The following is a 20,544-nucleotide window of genomic DNA, read 5'->3' on the forward strand; positions in this document are numbered from 1 at the left end:
GGACTAATGGGGAACCAGGGGGAATATTTGGGGGATTTTTTTTACTTCCTCTTGGCCCCCAGCTGTGACAGGTTTTGATAAAAGGAGAAACAATAAAGGGATAAACTATAAATAACTCAGGTGTCTGGATTCTGGTTCTAGCCTGAGGCATAGACTGTAGAAGCCCAAGGGCCTGACATTTTCTTCTGGCTTCAGCATAACCATCATTGATTCAGCACCATGAGCAAGCTCAGGCCTTCCTCAGCTTCCTAGATGCAAATATTTTCATAGAAGAGCTCAGGAAGCTCATCACATTTTAGTATGCCTTGTTAGTAGGTGGTGATGAGACCCATAGGGTCTTGGATAGAAATAGCTATAAGGTCAAATGTTCTTACTGAAGCCTGCTTCTTTCTAGTTAATGGCACTTTAAAAAATTTCCCATTGTTTTAGTGACAGCAAGTAGTTTTCTTTATTTTATAGACTAACCATGAGGCCTAGAGATTATTTTACAAGAAAATGGGGGGGATTGGGTGTTTTTTGTTTTTTTTTTCTCAGACTATCCTCCATAGCAGGAAAAACGGGGTTTTTTGTTTTGTTTTTGGTTTTTTAGGAAAAATGACTGCTAAGGATGGCTTGTACTTGTGAGGAAGTAGGGGATGAGTTTATGGAATTCCCCAGCTACGGAAATGCTTCCAATCAATTCCCTAGGAGGTAGCGCACTGCATTGGCACCCTCATTGTTATATGTTGAAGAAATGTGAGCCAAAGGAACCGACAGATCCTGGAATCAGGTGTCCATGTCTAGAAGGAACACAGAAAATTGCCCTATTGCAATGACATAGTTTTTGTCAACCTTAGTTTCTTATCTATAAAATGGGAACAATCCCTCTTATCGGGTGCTGTGACTGCCAGATGGACGCATCAGGAGAAAACCGACACAGGGACTGGATTTCTCATGCAATTCTGTGTTAAAGGGGCGGTTCGAGGTAGGTCCCACGTGCTGCCACCCGGGCTTCTGACTGCCGGCCGCGCTCACTTGACACGCCGGATGTGACGTCGCCGTTCCGTGGTTCCCGGAACCAAGCGGTGGGACGGGAAACTGACTTGAGGAAGGGGCACTAGATGACCGGAAGTGGACCCTGAGCGGCGCTGCCGGCCCCTTCTCCCCGGAGCAGGTCGAGGAGCGCGAGGAAGGCGGGACGCAGGGCGGGGCCTCTGCTGGGGCGGGGCCTGCGGGCTCGCGAGGGGCGGGGACCCCTCGTCCCCTCCCCAGCTAGCCTGCTCGGGCGCCCGCGGCGGCGCGGCCATGAAGCTGAAGCTGAAGAACGTGTTTCTCGCCTACTTCCTTGTGTCGATCGCCGGTCTCCTCTACGCGCTGGTGCAGCTCGGTGAGCGGGGCGGGGCAGGGGTGCGGCGGGCCGGCCCCAGGGCGCCCGCCGCCTTGCATCCCGCCCTGGGGATGAATCCCCGGCAGACACCATTCATCCTGCTCGGCCCTCCGGACAGCCCTCTGCGGCGAGTCGCGGACGCTCTCCCCTCTCTAGAACGCTACGCGGCTTCCCGCCGCACCTCGGATGAAATCCAGACTCCTTCCCAGAGCCTGCAAGGCCCTGCATGTTCCTGCCGCGGTCTGCCTTTGCAACCCCATTCCCCACTCCTCTCCCTCGCTCTGCTCCCGCAGACTGGCTATTTGACAGTTTCTCAAAAACCCCACGCTCATTGCTCTCTAAAGCTCTTAACCTGTTCCCTCTGCCTGCGATGCTTTTCTCCCAGCTCTTCCCGGGCTGCCTTTCTCATCCTTCAGGTCTTAGCTGAAATGTCACCTCCTCAGAGAGGCCTTCCCTGACCACTAAGCTACAGTAACCCTTCTTATTCCTGATTCCCTTTTATTCTCTATCCTTTTTATTGTCTTCATGGTCCTTATCTCAATTTGTAATGGTTTTATTAATTTGTTTTTCTGATTAGTGTCTGCTTCCTCCACTAAACTGAAAGCTTCGTGAGGGCAGGGACGGTGTCTGTTTTGTTCCTTGCTGTATTCCCAGCACCTAAGGCAGTGCCTCCTAGGAGTATTCAATAAATATTTATCCAATGATGGAATTAATGAATTTAATGACGAGTCTTTGGTCACACAGCCAAGGGAACAGACTGAACCCTCCTATATAGGGATTTAGGGACAGTGCCACTTTGTGATCCTCAGGTATTAGGTCATTAAATATGAAATGTCCGATTCTGAATCAAAAGTGTTTTTTTGGCCGGGCACGGTGGCTCACGCCTGTAATCCTAGCACTCTGGGAGGCCGAGGCAGGTGGCATCGCTCAAGGTCAGGAGTTTGAAACCAGCCTGTGCAAGAGTGAGACCCTGTGTCTACAATAAAAAAATAAAAAGAAATTAATTGGCCAACTAATATATAGAGAAAAAATTAGCCGGGCATGGTGGCGCATGCCTGTAGTCCCAGCTACCTGGGAGGCTGAGGCAGCAGGATTGCTTGAGCCCAGGAGTTTGAGGTTGCTGTGAGCTAGGCTGACAGCATGGCACTCACTCTAGCCTGGGCAACAAAGTGAGACTCTGTCTCAAAAAAAAAACCAAAAAACTGTTTTTTTGTTTGTTTTTCGAGACAGAGTCTTACTCTGTTGCCCAGGCTAGAGTGCTGTGGCGTCGTGGCATCAGCCTAGCTCACAGCAATCTCAAACTCCTGGGCTCAAGTGATCCTACTGCCTCAGCCTCCTGAGTAGCTGGGACTACACGCATGCGCCACTATGCCCAGCTAATTTTTTTCTATATATGTTTTTTAGTTGTCCAGCTAATTTCTTTCCATTTTTTTTAGTAGAGACAGGGTCTTGCTCTTGCTCAGGCTGGTCTTAAACTCATGAGCTCAAACGATCTGCCCACCTCGGCCTCCCAGAGTGTTAGGATTACAGGCATGAGCCACCAGTCCCAGCCCCAAAGTGTAGTTTATTATAACTCAGACAAGAAGCAGTAGGCGCCTAATGTATCGACACAGTTTTGCCATCTTAACAGTAGCTTGTTGGGAATTCAGTGTTTTTCCTTGCAAGAAGTGTTCCAAAGCCTGGAAGAAGTGGTTGGTGCAAGGTCTGGTGAATACAATGCAGGACAATTTCCAAGTCCAGCTGCTGTAGTTTGAGTAGCGTGGTTTGTGCAACATGTGGTTGAATGTTGTCTTGCGAGAGGATTGGCCTGTCTCCATTGACCAGTCTTGGCAACTTAATGGCAAGCATGCTAATCATTTCATTCAGTTGGTTGCAGTAGACTTCCACCGTGATGGATTGACCAGGTTTCATGAAGCTATAGTGGATAATACCAGAACTGCACTACCAAACAGACACCATTTGCTTTTTTTGATGATTATTTGGTTTTGGACTGCATTTCAGCACTTCATCTTTATCCAACCATTGTGCCGCACACTTGATTGTCAAAAAGAATCCAGTTTTCATCACACATAACAATATGGTGTAATGATCCTAGCACTCTGGGAGGCCGAGGTGGGCGGATTGCTCGAGGTCAGGAGTTCGAAACCAGCCTGAGCAAGAGCAAGACCCTGTCTCTACTACAAAATAGAAAGAAACTAATTGGCCAATTAATGTACAGAGAAAAAGTTAGCCGGGCATGGTGGCGCATGCCTGTAGTCTCAGCTACTCAGGAGGCTGAGGCAGCGGGATTACTTGAGCCCAGGAGTTTGAGGTTGCTGTGAGCCAGGCTGACGCCATGGCACTCACTCTAGCCTGGGCAACAAAGCAAGACTCTGTCTCAAAAAAAGAAAAAGAAAAGGAACAATATGGTGTAGAAATGGTTCACTTTTATGACAGCAAAGAAAGGCTTTGAAACGATCTATCTTCCTATGCTTATTTAATTCATGTGGAATTCATCTAACCAGCTTCTTTGCCTCACTGGTTTTTTTCAAATGGTCCAATATTGTTGGAATGGTAATGTCAAACCTTCCTATTGATTCACATGTAGGTTGAGATGGATTCGCTTCCATCTACAGTTTTCAGTTCATCATTATCCACCTTGTCTCAGGTTGCCCACGTGGCTCATTTTCAAGATTAAAATAATCAGAATGGAACTTCTCAAATCAGCAGTGTACTACTGTGTGTTCATTAGCCACATCCTTCCCACTTTGTTGATATTTTGAGGTGTCTGAGCTCCATTGGTTCCATGATGGAATTCATATTAAAAAATAACATGAATTTGGTTTCACAAAAATTGCCCTTAAAAATTTTTTGAAAGATAATCACAAGCCAAAACATACATTTGAAAGACTGAGAATGTGCCTTCACAATAAAAATAAAACAAGAAGCGTCAAAATGAAATGTCAGAGACATCAGCTTTCAAACTTAGTAATTAAGGAAATTGGGCATTTCATACTTAACCTAATATTTGAAAGACTGTCCTGTATAAGGACTTCGATTTGTTTGTTATGAGTCCAGAAGGCAAAATTAGGGCCAGCAGGTAGAAAGAATGGAGACAAAATCAGCTCAATATCCAAATGAAAATTGTAATAGATGGAATTTATTAAAGATGGAGAGAAGCTGCTAATTGAGACAACGACTTCCCCACATCAGGGGTGTAGAAAATGTTACTAGAGAAGTCTTGTGTGGATTCGTGCATTCGCTAGGAGTTAAATGAGAAGGTTATGGCCTTTTCGGATGCTGAACATTCTGTGGTTCTCTGCCCCCCACCTCCTTTCCCCATGCTTCCTGGGACCAGGCCAGCCATGTGACTGCCTCCCTCCCCTGCGGGCAGCAGCCGAGCAGCTTCGGCAGAAGGATCTGAGGATTTCCCAGCTGCAAGCCGATCTGCGACGCCCACCCCCTGCCCCTGCCCAGCCCCCTGAACCTGAGGCCCTGCCTACTATCTATGTTGTTACCCCCACCTATGCCAGGTATGGGCTTTGGTGCACCAAAAAGGGATGCATTGACCAAGAAATTGGGGTTGATGAGGAGTTTGGGGAGCCACTGGGCTGGGGGATATTCCTCAAACTAGAGCATGCCAAACAACAAGTCAAATGAACCACATCTTAAAGATTTGAGGCGAAAATGGTTGTTTTTGTATTAAAATAGACAAGGGTATACTATGATGTAAAATACACATTTCCTGCTAAATTTTAAGATAGAACAATTAAGTTTCAAAGAAATTTTGAGCTTACCAATAAGTTAACTCTCTCCTTAGGGATCCTTTGACAAGAAAAATTTAAAAACCCTGACTAAATTAAGGTAGAAGGGGGCCAGCGCGGTGGCTCATGCCTTTAATCCTAGCACTCTAGGAGGCCGAGGTGGCTGGATCGCTCAAGGTCAGGAGTTTGAAACCAGGCTGAGCAAGAGCGAGACCTGTCTCTACTATAAATAGAAAGAAATTAATATAGAAAAAATTAGCCGTGCATGGTGGCGCATGCCTGTAGTCCCAGCTACTCAGGAGGCTGAGGCAGCAGGATTGCTTGCACCCAGGAGTTTGAGGTTGCTGTGAGCTAGGCTGACAGCATGGCACTCACTCTAGCCTGGGCAACAAAGTGAGACTCTGTCTCAAAAAATTTAAAAAAATAAATAAGGTAGAAGGGACTTGGTGGGATAGTCATCCTGGTTATGAAATAGTTGCACCAGTTATTATTTACAGTGTGTTTACTCTTTCTCTACCAGGCACTGTGCTTAGTGCTTTACATTTTTTTTTGTTTTGTTTTGTTTTAAATCAAAATGTAACTTTATTACTGATAAAAACCAATTAGGGAATGTGGTTTTGGATCTGTAGGCAAAAGGGCCTGTTAACACACTTCCCTGGAATCAGATGGCTCCCCCATCCAGGCACAGACAGCTCTAGACTCCACCATGACATGCACACACTACCACGTCTGGGGCAGGCAGGCAGATCTGAAGGATAAAGAAGCCTGGAATAGGCCAAACCACACATTCCCAGTTCCTTCTCTAAACTCAAATCTTTCTTTCTACCCTGGAGAGGAATGAGCCAAGGGGATCCTCTAAAATAAATGCCTTTCTCTGGAAACCCAGCACAGAAGGAAAAGAACCTGTTCTACTGGTGTTTTAGAAAGTCATTATTATATTTAAGCTTTAAAACAACATTGTTATAAGGTACTGTTATTCCCATTTTATAGCTGAGGAAACAGGCTCAGGGAGATTGAGCCATTTTACCTAATAAGTTACAAAGCTGGGCTTCAAACCCAGATCTATCTAATCCCAAAGCCTATGCCCTTAATTTGTAGTCTTCTACAGCCAGAGCCCTGGGGTTGAGGTGGGTGACCAACATGGAATGGAAGAACAGGGCAGGTAAGTGTCAGCATGAAGTTGACAGGCAAAAAAGAGGGAGTTCGGGCACTGGTTCGGGAAAGGCCATGGGGGGGGTACTAGCAGTGGCCCAGGAGAAGCTGTCCAGAGTGGGCAAATGGTACCCACCCCATTCCCTCCTGCTGCATCTCTCCCCCTGCAGGCTGGTGCAGAAGGCAGAGCTGGTGCGGCTGTCCCAGACACTGAGCCTGGTGCCCCGGCTACATTGGCTCCTGGTGGAGGACGCTGAGGGCCCCACCCCGCTCGTCTCAGGGCTGCTGGCTGCCTCTGGCCTCCTCTTCACACACCTGGTGGTCCTCACGCCCAAGGCCCAGCGGCTTCGGGAGGGAGAGCCAGGCTGGGTTCGGCCCCGTGGTGTAGAGCAGCGGAACAAGGCCCTGGACTGGCTCCGGGGCAAAGGGGGTGCTGTTGGGGGGGAGAAGGATCCACCACCACCTGGGACACAGGGAGTCGTGTACTTTGCTGATGATGACAACACCTATAGCCGGGAGCTCTTTGAGGAGGTGAGCACTGGGATACGAATGGGGCAAGAGGCCAAGTGGGGCCAGCTTCATTCATTACCTCGGTTACCAGTGTTGCTGTTGGCTGCTGGGTGAGGAGTGGGAAGCAGCGGGGCAGAGGGAGCCTGCGGCCCTTTCTGCTGCCCCTTTTCCCATGGGACACCCCTCTCTGTTTCTTCTCTCCTGACCTCTGGTAGATGCGCTGGACCCGTGGTGTCTCAGTGTGGCCAGTGGGGCTGGTGGGCGGCCTGCGATTTGAGGGCCCTCAGGTACAGGATGGACGGGTTGTGGGCTTCCACACAGCATGGGAGCCAAACAGGCCCTTCCCCGTGGATATGGCGGGATTTGCTGTCGCCCTGCCCCTGCTGTTGGCTAAGCCCAATGCCCAGTTTGATGCTACTGCTCCCCGGGGCCACCTGGAGAGCAGTCTCCTGAGCCACCTTGTGGATCCCAAGGACCTGGAGCCACGGGCTGCTAACTGCACTCGGGTAAGAGAATGGAGGTGGCCATAGAAACCTGGCTCTGAGATGGACGGGTGATGGGAGAAATGGAGTGAGAGCCTAGGAAATGGGAGTTGGAACCAGAGGGACTCTCCAGATCTCTGATCAGCCTTGCTTCCTCTACTGGGAGCCAGGGAAGGAATGTGGCCTCCTGCCACTCCATCTCCCAGAATCCTGGGAACCCACGTGAAGCAGACGGTGAAGGGATAAGGCCCTGTTTTAGAGGCACTAAGGTCTTCCTGCACTCTGCTCTTCCCACTTTGCAGCCTGCACTGTGTATGTAAAGGGGTTGGAGAATCCATTCCACATAGAGGGAATGGCTATGGCTGGTCCTGTTCTCACTGCAGCCCTCCTGCCACAGGTCCTGGTGTGGCATACACGGACAGAGAAGCCCAAGATGAAGCAGGAGGAGCAGCTGCAGCGGCAGGGCCGGGGCTCAGACCCAGCCATTGAGGTGTGATGGCAGCCCCACCCTGACTACCACCTCACTTCAGACACAGACCTTGTGGGACTGGGCCCTAGGCCTACCCAGGATGTGGTTTTCCAAGTCCTGGCCCCTCAGAGCCAGAGGTTGTCCCTCTGCCTTTCCAGGTTCAAGGCATGGCCCTGCTGCTTCTCCCCTCCCCCACCCTGCCATGTGGCACTGTCCACAGGCTGGGGACAAGCTGCCCTTGTATTGAGCCAGGTTGGCCCTGTCTAGGGTGGTGCAGAAAGACAGATGGACTCAAGAGGGAGGGCGGCAGAGGAACTTGATAACTTATTGGGGCTGGGCATGCACTGGGGGGCTGGAGGAGCTGGGCTGGACCCTCCCCACCTGAGCATGCTGACCCCCTCCTACCTCCAGAATAAAGAATCTCAACCTGGAGGGGCTGCTTGTTTTCCTTCACTTCGCACATCTGGTTCTTGCTTTCTAATCCTTACAGATGTGGGCACCTGTTCCTGCACAGGCTGAGCCAGGGTCAAAACTTTGGAGTCCTGGTTTCTCCATCAGACAGAAATCAGTTCTCCCAGGGGCCCCATCCTCTAGACAAGAAAGAACAGTGGCTTCCATCCAAAAGCTTTATTGAGTCTGTGTACCAGAAGCAGTCTCCAGGCCTTCCCATGTCACTTTCCCATCACTCTGTTCTTTGTTGTTATACCTGCTGGTTCTGGCCACAAAGGAGGCCCTAGGACACCTGCTTTTCTCTCTCACCCCTGTCCAGCTCCAGCTGCAGCTCCCTGACTGTCCTTAACCTCTCTAATCCCAGGGACCCTCCCCCCCAACCTGGAGCCTTGGTTAGGAGTTGTGAGGTTTTTAGCCTTGTCCATCCCTCCCTCTTCCCCTCCCGCCCACCCCCATCCTAAGCTCTAGGCCACTAGGCCTCAGGTAGATCCTCCTTGGGAGGTGCCTCTTCTGGTGGGGCCTCCTCAGGTGCTGGCCTGTGGGCAACCCCTCCCTGTAGCCATGCTGTTTTCAGCATATCTTTCAGCCCACCAGGAAAGAGATAGCCCTGGGTCTCCCCTTCCCCATCGATGACCCCTCCAAGACCCTCCAGTGCTGTATGCAGGTACCGCAGGCCAACGAGCACCAGAGCCTGTAGGAGAAGCAAGCCGAAAGAGTCAAGGAGGGTTAGCCATACAAGGGGTCCCAGGGAGAAGGAGGACAGACTCAGATGCTGACTCACCTGCAGCAGAAAGGTGACAGCCAGCATGCTGCCCAGTGTGCTGGCCAGTTCCTGCAGGTGCCCCAGCAGCACCTCGTGGCATCCTTGGGCCCAGAGGTTTAGGTTGGGCTGTCTCGGATCAAAGAGGGGGTGGGCATAGGGATCTGAAAGTTGACTTTGCAGGCAAGGCCGAGGTGAGTGGGGGTTGCAGCAAGAGAAAGGGACTCCATCAGTCAGGTACAGGCCTTCCACATTGCTCTGGATCCGACTGCAAAGGGAGGGGTGGGGGTTAGGATGACTGGAGACAGATGCGTGGGTTAGAAGCTGAGGGGCACAGGTGTTGAGCAGGGGACAATGATAGTAAAACATTTACTGACTGCTTTACTTACATGCTAGCCAAGCATAATTCATTTATCTTCACAACTCTATAAAATCAGTACCTATCTATATGTTAGGTTCTATTATCTACATTTTACAGATGAAGAAATGGGCCCAGAGTGGTTTGGTAACATGCCCTGGGTTACACAGCTAATAAATAGCTGATCTGTAACCCATTCTCTCAGCTACTGTGCATTGCCCATTTGGGGGAGGTAGGGTTGCAGGGTAGCAGGAGGGAGCCTGTCTGGGGGGAGGAGGAGGAGGAAGAGGAGGAGGAGGAGGAGGAGAGAAGCAAGTCACTCACTCAACCACATCCTGGTCACTGGGGTCCAGGTAACGGCTGCTGACCCACTGTACCCCAAACCAATCCTTGTACCCATGGCGCCCGCAGCAGTGGTGCTTCAGCTGCAGCTCATCCATCAGCCGTTTGGCATGACAGTGCCCAGGTACCTCTGTGTCCTTGTAGTGACCCAAGGCAGTTCCCAGGCCCTCTTCCAGCCCCTGGTCCAGACTCCCAGGCAAACCCAGGGCTAGCCCCAGGGCGAGGACCAGGAGCCCCCCTCCTCCAGCAGTACCAGCCACCAGCAGTGGTCCCAGGATCCCTCGCCAGGGAGGGTATCGAGCTGCATCCAGACTTGCCCGGCTGGCTCCTGCACCTACGAGTCCTGTGCCCAGAGCCACTGCACCTGCTGCCAGGGCAACCTGGGGCAGGACAGGGAACCGGCAGGAGGGAGCCAGGAAGGTGCCAAGGTGCCGCAGCTGGACCAGGAGGTGCCCGCTACAGAGGAGAGTGAGGCCGCTGGCCAGTGCCAGCAGCCAGGAGAGGAGCCAGAGCCCCTGCGCCAGACGGATGCGGGGCTGCAGGGGCAGCACCAGCGGCAACACCGGCGCCATCTCCCATCTCTGCCCAAGGGAGTGCAGAGCTGTCGGGGATGGAGGTTGGCCAGGGCAGGATGCTGACTCAGCCCAGCCCAGCTTGAGCTGGGCTAATGCCACCCTGACCCCAATACCCTGAGCATCCTCCCACCCTCAGCCTTAATAACCTGCCGCCCTGTCAGCCCCAGTTCAGGATGTCTTGGCCTCGCCCCTAAGGAGAAGCTCCGCCCCTGGGCAGAGATCCCATTTCGTGACCCCGCCCCTGTCCCCTGGCAGAAGTCGGGGACTGGTCCGCTCAGCCCTGAGGGGCTAAGGGGCTGCGGGGCGGAGACCTCAGGGCCCCCGCCCCCTCCCCAATCCCCTGGGAATCTGGGGCCGGGATCCCGGAAGGGCCGGAGGCCAGGGGCCGGGAGGGGGTGAGGGGTCAGCCGGCGGGCCCCGCCCCCGTACTGAGCCGCGAGGCCCGGACAGGGAGGGGTTAGCAGGCAGCCCGGCCCCCCCGGGCCCGCCCCCCCTCCCGCGCTTCCTGGCGGCTCGGCGTCCGGCGTCTGTTTGCGCTGTGGCGCTGGGGCCCGGGACGGCCCCGCCACCCCTCCCCGGGGAGCCGAGAGTGGCCCCGGGAGCGTCCGAGGCCCCCGCGGGCCCCGGAGACTGCGGCCCCAGCCCCACAGCGCCCCCTCCAGGCCCCTTCCCTGCGCCCGACAGCGCCCCCGTGGGGTGGCACAGCTCGCCTTCGTGCGCGCCCCAGGGTGCTTCCCCTTCCCCTCTCTCAGGCCATGGCCCCCGCGGCTTAGGCGCCTCCTCCGCCGCTGCCGCTCAGAGCAACCCGGGGGCCGGATGGACGGGGCCGCGGGGCCCGGTGAGTACGGGGCGGGGCGGGCGGCGTGCCCCTTCCTGGAGCGCTCGGCCCGTCTGGCGCCGCCAGAGCCCGAAGGCTGTCTGGAGGCATCCTCGCGTGCCCCTCCGCCCGGGGTGGGGGGGCTCTGAGCATCCTCCACAGTTCCTCAGGTCGCCCTCCCTAGTTACTTGGGTCCTCTTACTGTCATTTCGGACTTCCCCAACGTCATCCTGCCCCCCATGTAACTCTGGGCCCCTCAAGGTTTCCCTGCCCCCGTCGTTACTCTGGGCCTCTTCTCCTGATCCTTCAGGTCTTTTTGCTTCTGACCCCCGCTGTTAGCCTGGGACCTTCACTGTGACTCTGCTCACCTCTGATCCCTCGCCTGTCATCGTGGATCTCTTTTCTTGGCCCTCAGTATGATTCTACTCTCGTGCCCTCTCTTCTCTCTCAGTGTCCCCGCTCAGTTACTCTACTTTTGATGGAGACCTGAGCTCTCCGGGGCGGGGAGGGCTGCGGTGCTGTTCCTCACCAGCACCGCGCCTCTCTGTGGCTCCCACGTTCCTCGGCAGTACTCCATATTTTCTCCCTGGTACTACATGGTACTCCCAGCCTTTGCGGAGGCAGAGATGGCAGCAGGAAGGGAGCTTTGCCAGGTTGCTCGCCTGCCCTGCCAGGAGGAGGCCCTTGATCCTCTACCACCATCTCCTCCCCACTGGAGGAGCCTCCAAGCCTGGTGCAGCTTGAAAGGGGCAGTCCTGTTGGACAACTGTAAAGTTGTGCGGTGACAGAATCCCTTCAACCCATTCTCCAGGCGGTGGGTACATTCCGACTGCTTCTTGCCCCTTTATCAGGTGAGGGCCCTGCTCAGGAGGCCTTGCAGTCCTTGAGCCAGCGACTTCGGGTGCAGGAGCAGGAGATGGAGCTAGTAAAGGCAGCCCTGGCAGAAGCCCTTCGCCTGCTGCGGCTGCAAGCATCCTCCACCTCCCTGCAGGACTCTGGCACACCAGCTGCTGTAAGGGACAGGTATGCTGTCCTCACAACCCCTTTTCCTCCTTCTCGAGGCCCCTGGGCATCAGGTTAATTCAGTGTCTCTCCAGCAGCCCTGCAGTTCCCCCAGGACTGCCACACACGTGCAGCCTCTCCTTGGTGAGCCGAGGCACCCAGACAGAGGTGGAGATCGAGCCATCCCCTGGACCCCCTGGCCTGAGCAACGGTCCTCCAGCCCCTCAGGGGGGCAATGAAGAGCCTAGTGGGACCCAGTCTGAAGGAGGGGGCAGCAGCAGCAGTGGCACTGGCTCCCCTGGCCCCCCAGGGATCCTCAGGCCTGTGCAGCCCCCACAGCGCACTGAAACGTAGGTGTCCTGTGGCAGGGGCTGGGAGGGGTGGGAGGATTAGGGAGCACCATTGGAGGGAATGACCTTCACCTACTCACTATGCCCAGGCCACGAAGAAATTCTTCCTCCTCCTCGTCCCCTCGGCCTCGGCAGAAACTCTCCAGGAAGGCAGCTTCCTCGGCCAACCTGTTATTGCGGTCAGGTAGCACAGAGAGGTGGGTGAGGCTGCCCCCACCCCACCCCACCCCAGGCTTAGGCTCTTGACTTTCCACATCCCTCACTTCACTTCCCTGGGTGGGGTGGGGGGACCTCATTGCCCAACAGGAAGAAGGGAACAAGCACTCCTGGGGCGCCTGCTGTGTACCGGGCATTGTGCTAAACCCTCGACTGCCTCCATCTCATTCAGTCCCCACAACATCCTTGGGGGGTAGGTGGTCTCATGCTGTCCATTGCACAAGTGAGGAAGCAGGCTCAGAGAGGGTAAGTCATTTGCCTGGGATCACACAGCTAGAGTCAGGAGTCAAACCCCATTCTTCCTGACTCTAGTTCCCCTGCCCTTTTTACCATATCACAAAGCACCTTCCAAGATTCCAAGAGGCTGTTCCCCTGATTGTTATGGATGACTGTCCTTGGAGCTTCAGCCCTCCTTGGCCCCCAGATCTACCAAGTACCAATCTACTTACTTCTAGAGGGCAAAGGGACATCCTAGTGGCTGAACATACTTATCTGAGAGTGTGTGCAGCCACCAGGACACCTGAGTGTTCATTCCACCTCTGTTCTTGGCCTCTACATTATTCTCTGAAGAGATTTTATCACCTTATCGTCATCTAATGACAGTTATCTCTGGAATCCACTGGTCACTTTCCTCTTGAGAGAGAAAGATTTTCTTGCTTACCTCCCAGATCACAGAAAGGCGGACCTGGTGTACATTCTGGATTCACTTTGGTCCCATTTTACAGATGGGGAAATGGAAAGGTCAATAGCCATAGGCCTGGTGGTCTGGAAGAGAGAAAGGGCTCGGGCACCCTGCATTGCCTCTCCCAAGCTTTGTGGCCTTATGCTGTGTACTCAGCCCCTTCAGCCTCAGTCTTCTCATCTCTTAAATGGAACTAAAAGTCCCCATCTACTCTAGGGCCCTGATACTCACTAGGCAAACTACAAGCCTGCAGAGGTGACTGTGGTCTCTGGAGTAACCTATTTCTTGTGCCCTGCCCCTCCCCCCCAGTCTGGGACCTTACCCCAATCCCTGTGTTTTTCTCTCTTCCCAACAGCCGTGGGGGGAAAGAGCCCCTCTCCAGCCCAGGGGGCCCAGGGTCTCGAAGGAGCAATTACAATTTGGGTATGTATTGCAGGACAGAGGGAAGCATTTGGATTTCAGAGTTAGGGTTTGGGCTGCAGCCCCAGGAGCTATTTCGGGGGACCTGTGAGGTATGGTGGGTGGAGTTCTGCTCTGGCATTCCTGGAAGGGGGACTGCAGGGTGGTGGTTGACACCCCCCTTTTCTCTGTAGAAGGCATCTCAGTGAAGATGTTCCTTCGAGGCCGCCCCATTACCATGTACATCCCGTCTGGCGTCCGCAGCCTTGAGGAGCTGCCCAGCGGCCCACCCCCGGAGACCCTCAGCCTTGACTGGGTGTATCCTGCCCCCTCCAGTCCCATGGGAATCAGCTTTCTCTCCTTAGGACCCCCTTCCCCTTCTTTACAGTTTTCTCCTGGGGCTGTGGGCACAGGGAGCCTTCTGAATCCTCCTCTACCATCCTTCTGCCAGTGGTGCTGCCAGCCAGAAGCTCCTTCTTCTCTATTCCTCCTCCTGCCCCTGATCTGACCCTTTCCTTGACTGTGACCCCTACCCCAGTTATGGGTACAGGGGTCGTGACTCCCGCTCTAATCTGTTTGTGCTGCGCTCTGGGGAGGTGGTCTACTTTATCGCCTGTGTGGTGGTGCTGTACCGGCCCGGGGGAGGCCCAGGGGGTCCTGGAGGTGGCGGCCAGAGACATTACCGAGGGCACACGGACTGCGTTCGATGGTGAGAGGCCTGGGGCCTGGGGATGGGGGGCTTGGCAGGAAGAAGGTCTTGGTGGGTATGGGGGAGCAGGAGAGGAAAGTTGTCTTGCTGCTATGCAAGAATGGAGGAGGTATCTTGGGTAGTCTTGAGAGACCCCCTTTTCTGGAGTGTCTCTTCCCCCCTTAGCCTTGCTGTTCACCCTGATGGTGTTCGAGTAGCCTCAGGACAGACAGCTGGAGTGGATAAGGATGGAAAGGTAAGGCCAAAGTCAAAGACTATGCAGGCACGATGAACCTGCAGCCCAGCATTCCTTCAGACCCCTCACCTCTTCTCCTCCACCAGCCGCTGCAGCCTGTGGTTCACATCTGGGACTCAGAGACGTTGCTGAAGCTGCAGGAAATTGGACTGGGGGCCTTTGAGCGGGGTGTGGGGGCCCTGGCCTTTTCAGCTGTGGTGAGCTGGCTTCAAAGCTTCTAACCCCCATTCTTGCCCTCGAACCCCACTCTTGCATGTCACCAGGAAGCCTGGAAATTTCTGGCCTTCCTGAACCCTGCCCAGCTGGTTCTCTTGAGAAAGGGACATGTGTCAACTTCTCCTGCCCTCTCCACACCTGTGATGGTACCCCCTGCCTAAAGACATGAACCCCTAGACCTCAGGGTTCACCCAGCCCCTCCCATGTGACCCCCCCCCTCAATCCACAGGATCAGGGTGCTTTTCTTTGTGTGGTGGATGATTCCAATGAGCACATGCTGTCAGTGTGGGACTGTAGCCGGGGAGTGAAGCTGGCTGAGATCAAGGTGAGGGGTCCAGGTGGCCTGCAGGGGCTCTGGGGTTAGGGGTGGGAGTGGTGGAGAGCCGAGAGCTCCAGACTTAGGCAGAGCTCCAGACTTTCTTTCTTTCTGCCTGGGTTTCCGGGGGCAAACCTCCTAGTATTTTTGAGCCTCAGTTTCTTCATCTGTGACATGGAGACTACAGAAGTTCTGACCTCATGAGTGTTAGGTATTGGGGTGATTAATCATGAGTGACAGAGAATAGTGCTCCTAGGGGAACAGGGTCTTGAAGGAAGGCTTGTGCTGGGGTTTTGGACTTCTGCAGGCCTGCTGTCCAGGTGCAAATTGAGGAGAGTCAAGCAGGAGGAGGGTGCTCAGGGCTTGGGGTGGCTGAATCTAGTGTCTTCCCTTCAGAGTACAAATGACTCAGTCCTAGCCGTTGGCTTCAGCCCTCGTGACAGCAGTTGCATTGTCACCAGCGGGAAATCTCACGTCCACTTCTGGAACTGGAGTGGAGCTGGGGTTCCTGGGAACGGGACCCTCACCCGGAAACAGGGTGTCTTTGGGGTGAGGCGTGGATGAGTGGGAGCTGATGGGGAGGGCAGAGTGGAGGAGGAGGTACTGGGCTGAGTACCGCAGTCCCTGATGCCCCAGCCCCTACCCAGCCTATGACCTGTAGTCTTTGCCCTTCTCTTTGACCTCTGCTCTCTGCTCCCCTCCCCCCTAGAAATACAAGAAACCCAAGTTTATCCCTTGCTTTGTGTTCCTCCCTGATGGAGACATTCTCACTGGGGACTCAGAGGGGAATATTCTCACCTGGGGGCGGAGCCCCTCAGATTCCAGAACCCCAGGCAGGGGTGGGGCCAAAGGTATGTGGCTGGGAGTGGCATCTGGGAAGTGTAATGCTCAAAAGAGTCTGTGGGAACAGAGGACTGGGTTTCCCATCCTTCTACCTTCAGAGCGGAGAGTTCTCCGAGGGGGCTCGAGAAGGATAGAGGAAGCATGGCAAAGGAGGAAGGGCTGGACTTTGGGTCTGCCAGATCTCGAGTTTAAATCCCAGTTTTGCCACTAGTTGTCTGGCCTTCTAGGAAGTTACCTCACTTCTCTGAGCCTTGGTTGTCCTGTCTATAAAATGGGGAGAATGACAGCTGGGTTGGCAGTATGAGGACTAGAGATAGTTAGTATTCAGTGGTACTGAGTGGCTGGAGTTATTACTCTGTTGTAACAGCCAAGGCTGCCTCTGTTCCCCACTCCCCTGTACCCCAAGAGCATGACCCACCTGGGGTTTTGCCAACAGAGACCTACGGGATTGTGGCCCAGGCCCACGCTCATGAAGGTTCCATCTTCGCTCTGTGTCTGCGGCGTGACGGGACAGTGCTGAGTGGTGGCGGGCGGGACCGCAGGCTGGTACAGTGGGGGCCTGGGTTGGTGGCCCTCCGGGAGGCAGAGGTGAGAACTGGGCTTGGGTCAAGGGAAGGAGGGGCACGAGGAAGGGTCAGTGTGCTCTTGACACTCTGCCACCACCCTGCAGATCCCTGAACATTTTGGGGCTGTGCGGGCCATTGCTGAAGGGCTTGGCTCTGAGCTGCTGGTGGGAACCACGAAGAATGCATTGCTGAGGGGAGATCTGGCCCAGGGTTTCTCCCCTGTAATCCAGGTTGGCAAGCCTAGGGGTAGAAGGGAGGGAAGAGGTATTGGGGAGGGGCAGGGGTGACAGCCATGCTCTACTGCAGGGCCACACCGATGAGCTCTGGGGGCTCTGCACACATCCCTCCCAGAACCGCTTCCTTACCTGTGGCCATGACCGGCAGCTCTGCCTGTGGGATGGGGAAGGCCATGCACTGGCCTGGAGCATCGACCTCAAGGTAGAGGCCTATGTCCTTGGATCTCCCCTGCCACACCTGCCACGACTCCTGCGACCACCACTCCTTCCTTAACATCCCCTATCTTTCTGCTTCCCAGAGGCAGCCAGCGTATACTGGTACAGCTGTACTCACTACTCAAATATTAATTCTTCCATACTGATTGGTAAAAGCCGATGCTTCTAGTGCTGAGCACTGTCTCCCTCAGGAACCCTTAGATCTCCTCTTGGTCCAGCAGCTAAATGGGGCCTCAGTTCTGTGGTTAAATATCACCCCCTGCTAAGGCTCCAGTGACTCCCTGCCTGCATCCCAGGTCTCCTGTCCCTCTCCTGCCCATCTCTCCCTTGGGAGGAGGAGGTTTTGAGTTATCAAGAGGACAAGGTGTCTGTCCTGGTTCCCTCACTGGAAAGGCATCTTCTTGAATTTACCTTCTCTCCCCTCCCAGGAGACTGGTCTCTGTGCTGACTTCCACCCGAGTGGGGCGGTTGTGGCTGTAGGACTGAACACGGGGAGGTGAGGGGGAGCAGGGACTCCCGGGAGGGAAAATAGGGAGATCGGGGAAGGGTTCTTGGTAATGGAGAAGTAGATGAGAGTGACCACCACTTAGGAGCCAAGTGCACTTTCCACTCCTCAGTGCTTCCCCTGCAGCCTGGGGCTCCCCTGCTCTCCTTAGTAACCATCTTCACCCCTCCCCCAGCCACTGTCTCCTCCAAGCCTGGGAGTGGAGGAGGTGGCAGCCCAGGATAGAGAAGCAGTGGGAATGGGAGGGGCACAGGAGAGACAAACACAGGGAAGTGACAGGCTTACAGAAGCCACAAAGCCCTTGTAGTCTACCCCTGGTCTGTTGCCTTCTCCCTTTTCAGTTGGCATCAGAAGCCACCCAGCTTTTATCTGCGCTCACCCCCTCCCCATTTCCCAGCATAAGAATGCAGTGGTGACCTCTCTTCTACATCATAGCCTTTCTGTGGGGTTCTCTGATTTGGACCTCCCCCTACTCTGCCTTGGGCAGCCTCCCTGGGGGTCTCCTCACATCCTGCTTTTTTGCCTTATCTGCCTCCCTTCCAGGTGGTTGGTTTTAGACACAGAGACCAGAGAGATCGTGTCAGATGTCACAGATGGCAATGAGCAGCTCTCAGTGGTCCGGTACAGCCCAGGTGGGAGCCACCCCCACCCTGGATTCATATCTGTCCCTGGCCCTTCCCTCTCTGAGTGACTGTATTTGCAGATGGGTTGTACCTGGCCATTGGTTCCCATGACAACATGATCTACATCTATAGCGTTTCCAGTGATGGTGCCAAGTCTAGCCGCTTTGGCCGCTGTGTGGTGAGGAAGTAGGGTGGAGGGTGTGGCATGGTAACAGCAGGTATACTCACAGGGTTCTGATACACTAGGGTGCCCTGGAGATGGGAAATGGTGGCTACATTTTTAAACTATGGACCCTTGCTCCCAGGGTCACTCCAGCTTCATCACTCACCTTGACTGGTCCAAGGATGGGAACTTCATCATGTCCAATTCTGGAGACTATGAGATTCTTTACTGTGAGTGGCAGTGGGGTTGACACAGGGACAGGGTAATTGGTGTGGATTTTATTTGTGGGGGGGCTCCTGGTTGGAAGGGGATGAAGAATACAAAGGGGCTGTCAGAGGTAGAGATGGGGTTAAAATGGAGTCAGAATTATACAGAGGAGAAATTTTGTGACTTGGGAAAAAACCAGTTTCATACTATGTCTTGTTAAGGAAACTGTTTTGCCTTCTTATCTGCCTCCACCTGCCTCCCTTCCAGGTGGTTGGTTTTAGACACAGAGACCAGAGAGATTATGTCTGATGTCACCGATGGCAATAAGCAGCTCTCATTGTTGAGGAAACTGAAAAATGCACTAAGAAAAGATTGTGGGTTTTTTTGAGACAGATTCTTGCTCTGTTGCCTGAGCTAGAGTGCCATGGTATCAGACTAGCTCACGGAAACCTCAAACTCCTAGGCTCAAGCAATCCTTCTGCCTCAGCCTTGCGAGTAGCTGGGACTACAGGCACGTGCCACCATGCCTGGTTAATTTTTCTGTCTTTTGTAGACAAGGTCTCACTCTTGCTCAGGCTGGTCTTGAACTCCTGACCTTGAGTGATCCTCCTGCCTCAGCCTCCCAGAGTGCTAGAGTTATTATGATTACAGGCGTGAGCCACCCATACCCCTGGCCAGAAAAGATTGTTTTAGAAGAACTTCTCAGGGCAGGTGTGGATAGCTTGACTTATCTAGACGGGAAGAACTGAGGAGATGCTGTTAGTAGAACTTCAAGGAGAACTCTGGAAGCACAAGGGGTGGGTTTCAAGGGGGGCTTAGGGGGTTGGCTATCACTGGCTACCTCAAGCCAGTCTTTCCAATCTGGCCTTCTCCACCATCTTCCATACTGAGGGCAGGGTGAGAGCTGAGCTGGGTGAGAGCTGAGCTGGGTGGGCTCCCTCTCCCCAGGGGACGTGGCTGGAGGCTGCAAGCAGCTGAAGAATCGCTATGAGAGCCGAGATCGGGAATGGGCTACCTACACCTGTGTGCTGGGCTTCCACGTCTACGGTGAGCAGGGGCTCAGGGACACGGGACCCTGCCGGGGGGGTGGGGGAACAAGGTAGAGACAGGTCTGGACTCGGAACGCTGGACGTGTGTCGTGGGGTGGGGACGTCCAGAAACCAGCAGATCCAGCCCAGGAGGCCTCTCTGGCCCTCGGAACTGGGGAAGGATTGCCTGGAACGTGGCCGGTGGGTGGCGGCGGCTGCCTGAGCGCTGGGAGCAGTGCAGCTCTGGCTCGTGGGTGGCGGTGGGGAGGAGGCCGGGCTGAGGCCAGCCACTGTGCTAGGCGTGTGGCCGGACGGCTCCGATGGGACCGACATCAACTCCCTGTGCCGCTCACACAACGAGCGCGTGGTGGCCGTGGCCGACGACTTCTGCAAAGTGCACCTCTTCCAGTACCCGTGCGCTCGCGCCAAGGTGAGGCCAGCGGGGGCCGCCACGGCGGGGCGGGTGGGTCCAGGGGCTGCGCGGCCGCCGCAACCCGACCTTCTCTCTGGCCCAGGCGCCGAGCCGCATGTACGGGGGCCACGGCAGCCACGTGACCAGCGTCCGGTTCACGCACGACGACTCGCACCTCGTCTCGCTGGGCGGCAAGGACGCCAGCATCTTCCAGTGGCGAGTGCTGGGCGCTGGGGGCGCGGGGCCGGCGCCCGCCACGCCCTCCCGGACGCCCTCCCTGTCCCCCGCCTCCTCCCTGGACGTCTGATCGCCGCGGGACTGGACCGCCTGGCCCCGCCCTCCCTAATTCCCCAGACCCTCTCCTCGACTTAGAGACATTCCCGATCGCGCATTTCCCTGGAGGGGGCGACCGGCACCCCTGCACACACTGTATAGACCGCTGGCTGAGCCGGGCCGCCCCAGCCTAGGCCCTGGCTACCGCTGCCTGCTGAGGGGCAATAAACCAAAACCAAAGTCGCCTCCCGGTGCTTTTGTGGGGCGCTATGGGGTGGGGAGTGAAGGAAAGGCGGAGTGCGGAAAGCATGAGGGAGCATTGA

The 20,544-nt window shown here is 54.9% G+C and overlaps 3 protein-coding genes across 8 annotated transcripts; 2 read left to right on the forward strand and 1 right to left on the reverse strand.

The window, feature by feature from the left end:
• Positions 1–252: 252 nt before the first annotated feature.
• On the forward strand, positions 253–8,154 carry B3GAT3 (beta-1,3-glucuronyltransferase 3). Of its 2 annotated transcripts, none has more exons than XM_012778242.2 (5): positions 253–1,366; positions 4,704–4,878; positions 6,432–6,792; positions 6,987–7,277; positions 7,651–8,154. In XM_012778242.2, the coding sequence occupies exons 1-5, from the start codon at positions 1,285–1,287 to the stop codon at positions 7,747–7,749; spliced, it is 1,008 nt and encodes a 335-aa protein (XP_012633696.1). In that variant the 5' UTR covers positions 253–1,284; the 3' UTR covers positions 7,750–8,154. The 2 variants fall into 2 exon arrangements, with proteins under 2 accessions (XP_012633696.1, XP_012633697.1); XM_012778243.3 differs by having other exon boundaries at positions 1,115–1,366; positions 6,987–7,291; positions 7,637–8,154.
• Positions 8,155–8,334: 180 nt separating this feature from the next.
• Positions 8,335–10,297, reverse strand: ROM1 (retinal outer segment membrane protein 1). Its single transcript, XM_012778240.3, has 3 exons — positions 9,615–10,297; positions 8,954–9,200; positions 8,335–8,863 (listed from the first exon to the last, which is right to left on the reverse strand). Exons 1-3 carry the CDS (start codon positions 10,202–10,204, stop codon positions 8,645–8,647), a joined length of 1,056 nt encoding a protein of 351 aa, XP_012633694.2. The 5' UTR covers positions 10,205–10,297; the 3' UTR covers positions 8,335–8,644.
• A 247-nt stretch (positions 10,298–10,544) lies between these two features.
• EML3 (EMAP like 3) lies at positions 10,545–20,466 on the forward strand. Of its 5 annotated transcripts, none has more exons than XM_012778228.2 (22): positions 10,549–11,045; positions 11,876–12,047; positions 12,122–12,376; positions 12,466–12,573; positions 13,630–13,697; positions 13,871–13,991; positions 14,212–14,382; positions 14,548–14,617; positions 14,704–14,814; positions 15,063–15,158; positions 15,546–15,698; positions 15,859–16,000; positions 16,429–16,580; positions 16,663–16,788; positions 16,865–16,996; positions 17,439–17,506; positions 18,059–18,147; positions 18,219–18,316; positions 18,444–18,531; positions 19,457–19,555; positions 19,836–19,966; positions 20,052–20,466. In XM_012778228.2, the coding sequence occupies exons 1-22, from the start codon at positions 11,024–11,026 to the stop codon at positions 20,253–20,255; spliced, it is 2,676 nt and encodes an 891-aa protein (XP_012633682.1). In that variant the 5' UTR covers positions 10,549–11,023; the 3' UTR covers positions 20,256–20,466. The 5 variants fall into 5 exon arrangements, with proteins under 5 accessions (XP_012633684.1, XP_012633682.1, XP_012633680.1 ...); XM_012778226.2 differs by having other exon boundaries at positions 10,550–11,045; positions 13,868–13,991; XM_012778227.2 differs by having other exon boundaries at positions 10,551–11,045; positions 12,125–12,376; positions 13,868–13,991.
• Positions 20,467–20,544: the final 78 nt, after the last annotated feature.

Source organism: Microcebus murinus, chromosome 4 (genome assembly GCF_040939455.1).
Source record: "Microcebus murinus isolate Inina chromosome 4, M.murinus_Inina_mat1.0, whole genome shotgun sequence".
Lineage (NCBI taxonomy): Eukaryota > Metazoa > Chordata > Mammalia > Primates > Cheirogaleidae > Microcebus > Microcebus murinus.

Excerpts from the sequence above, each read along its gene's own strand:
- B3GAT3 (XM_012778243.3), top strand. The coding sequence starts at position 1,285 with ATGAAGCTGAAGCTGAAGAACGTGTTTCTCGCCTACTTCCTTGTGTCG. Across the intron at positions 4,879-6,431 it reads GTTACCCCCACCTATGCCAG|GCTGGTGCAGAAGGCAGAGC; the intron begins GTATGGGCTTTG and ends CTCCCCCTGCAG. Across the intron at positions 6,793-6,986 it reads GCCGGGAGCTCTTTGAGGAG|ATGCGCTGGACCCGTGGTGT; the intron begins GTGAGCACTGGG and ends GACCTCTGGTAG.
- ROM1 (XM_012778240.3), bottom strand. The coding sequence starts at position 10,204 with ATGGCGCCGGTGTTGCCGCTGGTGCTGCCCCTGCAGCCCCGCATCCGT. Across the intron at positions 9,201-9,614 it reads AGTGACCAGGATGTGGTTGA|TCGGATCCAGAGCAATGTGG; the intron begins GTGAGTGACTTG and ends CTCCCTTTGCAG. Across the intron at positions 8,864-8,953 it reads CTGTCACCTTTCTGCTGCAG|GCTCTGGTGCTCGTTGGCCT; the intron begins GTGAGTCAGCAT and ends CTTCTCCTACAG.
- EML3 (XM_012778226.2), top strand. The coding sequence starts at position 11,024 with ATGGACGGGGCCGCGGGGCCCG. Across the intron at positions 14,383-14,547 it reads CACACGGACTGCGTTCGATG|CCTTGCTGTTCACCCTGATG; the intron begins GTGAGAGGCCTG and ends TTCCCCCCTTAG. Across the intron at positions 14,618-14,703 it reads GAGTGGATAAGGATGGAAAG|CCGCTGCAGCCTGTGGTTCA; the intron begins GTAAGGCCAAAG and ends CTCCTCCACCAG.